General features: G+C 46.4%; 1 protein-coding gene across 1 annotated transcript; it reads right to left on the bottom strand.

The window, feature by feature from the left end:
• Positions 1-285: 285 nt before the first annotated feature.
• On the bottom strand, positions 286-2,871 carry slitrk4 (SLIT and NTRK-like family, member 4). The gene has a single exon (XM_061079992.1). The coding sequence runs from the start codon at positions 2,869-2,871 to the stop codon at positions 286-288; it is 2,586 nt and encodes an 861-aa protein (XP_060935975.1).
• Positions 2,872-6,943: the final 4,072 nt, after the last annotated feature.

Below are 6,943 nucleotides of genomic sequence, written 5' to 3'. Positions count from 1 at the left end.
CATGTAGTGGCGTGGATAATCCAAAAGGTCTTTTACTGTGGAATTCATCCACGCTGATTCTCGTAATAGCTTTGTCGTGTGGAGCCATTTTTTCCATCTCTGCATTGGTCATTAAGGATTTCCAGAAGGCACTTTTTGCTGTGTGTGTGTGTGTTTGTGTGCGCGCGGCTTGAGGGGGAAAAATAACCACAGAAAGGCAGGTGTGTTTGGCTGTCTGTCTGCCTGAACGTGGGTCTGATTCCTTGTGTGTGTGTAATCAATGCACTAAACCAAACACAGGATTCCCTACATTTTACTCAGTGCAGTCTGCTCCTCCAGCACCTGCAGGTAATCAGGCGTTCCTTGTAGCTTGGCTTTCAGCTCATAATACTCACTTTTTCTCTGCTCCACCACGATCTTACTGTGATTCCCGCCTATCAGTGACGACTTCTTCATCTTTTTATCCAGCGTTTTGTCCGGGTAGCGGATCTCGTACCCACCCATCCCTATGCTGTTGAAATCTCTTTTGCCGTCCAAGAAGTTCTGAATGAACATGCTGGGCTCTCGGTTTGGAAGGAACTCCTCCAGTTCATCGATGGTGCTGAGGCGTTTGTTGCGCTCCAGGGTGGAGAGTGCCTCTTTTTCCTTCTCGCTGGTGTTCCGGAAGATGATTTTCTGCCTCTGTGATTCAGCAAACTTGTACCCAGCATCCATGTCGGAGGAGCGTCCGATTCCGCAGGTGTGGCTCTTGCCAATGTGCTCAATGGTCTGGGGGATGAATGTCTCGCCTCCTAAGTCGTCCCCAGGGATGGAACCTTTCTTGCCAGATTTATGGTTGTGTCTGCGGAGCTGCAATGACATAGAGCCACACTCCGGATTCCCTAGCCCCTCCTGCCTACCCACTGGTTTTTTATTCCGCCTCAAGACAAAGATCAAAAGGCAGAAGGCCACAAACACTGTCAGAATAAGCACCACAAGGATGCTAAGGATCATAATCGATAGAGGCACAGGTCCTCCCGGTGGTGCTTTGCCAACTCCAGCAGGCGACACAGAGGTCAAAACAGGCGTGGCGCTAGTTTGAATAAACGGCGGCCTTGCAATGAGTTTAGGACATAGGATCTCATTTTTTAAAAGGCGCAGCTCAACGTTGGAGAACTGCACCGGGGAGGCACATTTCACCTCTTTGGCGGCCACTCCATCACTTAGCTTCTCTAGCCAGAGTTTTAGGGCGACCAGATCACAGGAACACTCCCATGGGTTTCCTTCCAGGTCTATCTGGGTCAATGACTGCAGCTGGTCCAAGACACCGCTCACTGGTAGGGTCATGAAGTGATTGTTTTTTAGATTCAGTCTGGCTAAAGATACACCCGCAAACACATAGGCGGGAAGACTCCGCAGAACATTATTGTTGAGATACAGGAGTTGGAGGTTCGGCATGGAGTCAAATGTGCCTGCTAAGATTTCTTTTATGGCATTGTATTCCAAATATAGGTACTGTAGATTTGTGAGGCCCAAAAACATCTCTGGGTGTAACTCTTCAAGCTGGTTTCCATTCAAATACAGTCTCCTCAGGTTAGTGAGGTTAGAAAACACACCTTTCTGGACTGTGAAAATTTGATTACTGCCAAGGTGTAACAAATCTAAGCCCTCAAACCCTTGGAAATCTGCTGGACTTATGTCACGGATGTAGTTCCCACTCAGGTGAAGTTTCTTGGCATTTAGGGGTTTGGGACTTAGATCAGCCAGACTTTTAATACTCCTCTCCTGGCAGCTGACACTAATGCCGAAGTCAGATGGGTGGGCTTTACAACTGCAGGGCTGTGGACACATCAATGGAGGGGTCCGTGTCTGAAAGGAAACTATCTGACTATTTCTTCCAAAGGGGGGCAAACCAGCCACAATACCATTACCGTATATCTTTGATGAGTCAGTGGTTTTTGGCGATTTTGTGGCCATGGGCGCCCCGGTGGTCGGAGACATTTTGGAGGGGTCATTATCTGGCGGTGCAGGCGGCATCCTTACATCAAAGTCACTTCCTGTTCCCATGGGACAAAGCTCCTGTTTGTTGGTTTCTTTCAGGAGCCTCCCGTACAAATCACTTGGTGTTTCACATATGGCCTCACCGATGAAAATATTATATGGCATGTTTTCAAGCCATGCTTTGAGAGGTGCTAAATCACAGGTACAGTTCCAGGGGTTGTCGTCCAGCTGCAGCTCTACTATGCGCCCTATATGCTCCAGAACACCCAAATAGGGAAGCTTCTGGATCCTGTTTCCCCTTATATCCAGGTGGGTGAGTGAGGCAAAGCGAAATATGTTGTCAGGTAGTGCCTGTACAAGATTATCATTCAGAATTAGCACTTTTAGCCTGTGCAGTTTGTTAAATGCTCCCTTTTCAATATATTTTATCAAGTTGTAGTCAGCCTGAAGGTATTCCAAGTTTTCTATCCCTTGAAAAGTGTCCGCTCGCAGCACCTTTAACTCATTATTGTTCAGGTGCAGCTGTTTCAATGCACTCATCCCCAGGAAGGCGCCACCTTCGATGTTCTGCAGTTTATTGTTCCCCAGCTGCAGTGACACAGCGTGGGTGAAGTTCAGGAATGAGTTTGGGTAAAGTATGATTAAGTAGTTGTTCTGGAAGTTGAGGTGGTAAAGGGACGAGGCCGGTGGGTAGAGCTGCGTGGGTCGGTAGACGGTGATCTTCTCACAGTTGACGTACAGCACATTCTCCACAGACATGCAGGAGCAGGCGCTGCAGGTCTCGGCCATTAGGTCCGAGGTGGACGGGTCTGCCATCGGGGGTCCGTCCGACATGGAGGGGGAGGAGAGGGAGGAGGAGAGGGAGCCGGAGATAGAAGAAGAAAAGGCTGCCAGCAGGAGTATGAGCAGCATCTCGCCGGTTAGAAATCCTCCCCCAGAAAACCATTTAGTAACCTTTGAAGAAAAGACAGGTGCATGCAGCACAAGCATTCACACACACACACACAGGCGTACAAGCCCAGAGATGAATGCGTACGCCCTCACACACACACACACACACACACACACACACACACACACAAACAGAAAGCAAACCATCAAAATGCGTATATTTCACAGTGATAATACTGCAATTGCAATATGTAATATTTTACACTACTTACATTTTAGGAGAATACATTTATCTTTTTAGTTTATTTTGTATTTTATTTATTTATTACTGCATAAAACACCATATGCAAAATGAAATGCTAATGAACAATTATAATTGTTGCACTTTTTCTGAGAATCTTTGCAGGCTTTGACTTTGACAGAATGATTCATGATCAACAAGGCAAACGCTTGATGCAGATCATTCGGTACTGCAGGAAAAGTACCATATGCTCTATAAATTACTCATATCCATGAACTGCTACATCTCTGCATCTTTTTTCTGACAGACAGACGTCAGGCATCATCTCGGGAAATGTCTAAGACGGAAGCACGACTACAATCTCCCCCTCAAAGCATATTCAACATAATCAAAGTCAAACGGCTGCAGTTATCTTTTTCACAGGGGTCTCATTTGAAGCCAGCAGCAGCAGCAGCACCATCTCTAAGCAGGTTATTTAGCAAAGCAAGTGTGACACCAAAAAGAGGGGAAAGGCAATTGGGACTCTGCCCACTCTCAGAGAGACATTCCTCCTCCACACGCTTGACAATTTAAAACAGAATTTCTTTACATGTTTATATATATATATAAATCAGGTCATCGTCAATCAATCCAGATAAATTGGACTTACCCAAAGCTGCGGTGGTGATGGATGCAGCTCCCTCTGGAGACACGGGACAGCGTTGGTGAGACATGGATGGAGACGTGCGCGAACGGTCCTCCACAGCCGAGGTGAGAGCGCAGACAGGGGCGCAACAAGGTTCCTCTGGGCCCCTATATCCCCATGCAGGGCTCTGCCGTGTTATCAACCCCAGCCAAGCCAACTGGAGGAGAGATGCAGTGGAGGAGATTGAGATGGAGGGGGGGTGAGGGGGTTGGGGAGGGTGGCTGAGGCTCCGATTTCACCCGATGCGTCTCTTGCTGACAGGCTCCTCTTGCTTAGAAAAATCACCCCTCTGGTCGTTCGGTCCCCAAGGTGGTTGTACTACCTCCATGGGAGAGCATTCATTTGGTTGCAGCGGAGATAGAGTGTGGGAGAAAAGAGAGGAGGGGAGGGAGGGAGAGAGAGAGAGAGAGAGAGATGTGAAAAGACAGAGAACAAGAGTGAGAGAGGGAGAGAAGGAGAGGCAGACAGCTTTTAGAGATCTTGACGGCGCGTCCACCGACTCCAAGGCGTGAAAAAAGGCGCAAGGTGGTCAGTGATGCGGTTAAACAAGTCCGACATTCTTAGAGTTTGTATTCATTGTTCGGGGGACACTGGAGGAGCAGAGCAGATGGGGGGAACTGGTGTAGAGAGGGTCCCCAGCGCTGTGCGTCTGCAGGCTTCAGCTCGGCTCAGCCACCTCCAGCCGTCCAGAGAATAAATACTGGTTTGTTCAGAGCGGAGTTGCGCACCGGGAGAAGGGCTCAGAGCGCAGCAGCAGCCAAAACGCTCCCATCAGGCTGCGCGTACCAGGGTATCATTTTTTTTCTCTCCATCCAAGCAGCATAAATCCAGTCTTTAGACCTAGTCCCTTGCACTACAGTTATTTTTTTTAATTTCTTTTGAGATCAGTTTCTCCGCGGATGATTGAGGCTCCTTTCAGTCTCCATCAGAGGGGAGCGCATTGAAAAAGGTCGGATGAGAAAAAGAAAAAAGGCTCTGGCGAATTCTTGGCTCCTTTCCTGGACGAGAAGAAGAAAAAGGGACACTCGAGAAATAAGAGAGACTATTCAGGATAACAGAAACCGGCGCGTAAAAATGAATAATGCAGTTATTCAGCCTTTAGGTCCGCTGCGGTGCAAGTGAGGCGCTGGTAACTCCGCGAGTTCTCCCGCTCCCATCCGTCCACAAAAGAATATCATCAAAAATAAAACTTGGAGAGGATACGCGGGGATTTTAAACCCCCCTCTCACCTAAAAAAAGGGAAAAATTATATATGATCCAATTCAGGGATAAAGAAGGAGAGTTAGAGGAGAGGAAAGCGAGCGTGTATTGCCCCCCACCTCCTGTAAGACAGAGCAGTATATCCGTGTCAGGCGCATAAGTATGCTGGCTCCTTCTGCAGCCGCATTCACTGAGCTTCCCTCACGACTAACAGAGGCGAATGCAGCGAGGGAGAGAGAGAGGGAGGGAGCGAGAGAAGGAGAGGGAGGGAGAGAGAGAGAGAGAGATACAGGGTGGGAGGGAGAGGAAGAGAGAGGGAGAGAGAGAAGGAGAGGAAGAGGGAGAGGAAGAGAGGGAGGGAGAGAGAGGGAAGGATAGAAAGAGAGATAGGGAGAGAGAGAGAAAGAGAGAGACCGAAAATATATTTAAAAAAACTCTCCAGACCTTGAAATAGATCTGGTGTCTTAAGTGCACACTCTAATTGCAGTGTTTCTCTATTTCGGACTCGTTCATATAGTATTGTAATGTCCCATATAGATATATAATATAATATATACATATAATAAAATATATGTATTTATATATAATAATAATAAATATATATATATATATAATATAATATGCTATTATTATATGCTTAGCTGTTTTGCTTTTATTCATCTGGTGTAACCTATAGAGAATGAAGATCAAAGCTGATGAAAGCTTGGAGAAGAGTGCGTGCGTCTCTATATTTTGGGGGGTTGTGCTGTACCTGTCAAACCTCAGGTCCGACTGGGAAGAGAGGGAATGTGTGAGAGTGCGTGTGCGTGCGCGCGCGCTCAAAGCCGGGCGCGGTGACGCGCCTGTGAGCGGCATTTTAAATAGGAGTGAGAGAGGGAGAGAGAAGGAGAGAGAGAGGAAAGGAGGAGGAGAGGGGGTTATTATTCAAGAGTGTGCAGCAGTCAGACGGGCTGCAGGAGAGGAGGAAAAATGGAGGAGGTGGGAAATCAGTCAATCAGAGGCTCATGCGGTTCACATTTCTCCTCTGTTTCTGTGTGTGTTTGCAGGAGAGGAGGGATCCAACGGAGGAGAGGAGATGCGCCTCAAGGTATGACTACATCTTGTACTTATTATATCTATCTATCTATCCATCTATCCATCTATCCATCTATCTATCTATCTATCTATCTATCTATCTATCTATCTATCTATCTATCTATCTATCTATCTATCTATCTATCTATCTATCTATCTATCTATCTATCTATCTATCTATCTATCTATCTATCTATCTATCTATCTATCTATCTATCTATCTATCTATCTATCTATCTATCTATCTATCTATCTATCTATCTCATCTGTCGGTGTATTCATTTCTTGTGGGTGAGAGGAGTGCCAGCATGGCACAGTGCCCGCCCTCTTGTCCTTACAGCTACACCCATGGGAGAAAAGGGAGTAGGAGCTGAAACCTGACAGTGGATCGGCCTCACCGGAAGCCTCACCTCTGGTTTCCTCTTGCAACAGGTGGTGGAGCCAAGTTACGCAGAGGAGTAAAAAGAAAGGGGGGCTGGGGAAGTATGGATTTCACAGAGCCAAAGCAGCAGGATGCATTATTATTATTGATTGTGGAAAAACATTCATTTCAATTTTTTTATCATCAGAACTCAAAAATGCAGATTCTGTCGTTTAACCCTGTATTTATGTTCGTATGAATTCATATTAGGAAAGAGCGTACCATTGTGTTTTGTATCATCTTTCACTGAAACTGTATTCATTTCCTATTTGACAGACATTATTGCAGACAATACACCATTCCACAAAGAGTGTTCACATTAAGGGGAGTGTATAATGTCTGAATAATGAATTGTAAATGCGTTTTGATGTTTCCCAGTGATAAAGTGCCATCACTCCTCACAGCCAGCTGGTAATTAAGGACCCTTCAAACTGTAAGTTATCATGTTTTGATGGCACGTGCTCTCGCTCTC

Source organism: Limanda limanda, chromosome 10 (genome assembly GCF_963576545.1).
Source record: "Limanda limanda chromosome 10, fLimLim1.1, whole genome shotgun sequence".
NCBI classification, from domain to species: Eukaryota; Metazoa; Chordata; class Actinopteri; order Pleuronectiformes; family Pleuronectidae; genus Limanda; species Limanda limanda.
The sequence above is the reverse complement of the archived record's forward strand: the minus strand, read 5'-3'. Positions and strand labels throughout refer to the sequence as shown.

What these genes read in the sequence shown, in the direction of transcription:
- slitrk4 (XM_061079992.1), bottom strand. Translation starts at nt 2,871, where the DNA reads ATGCTGCTCATACTCCTGCTGGCAGCCTTTTCTTCTTCTATCTCCGGC.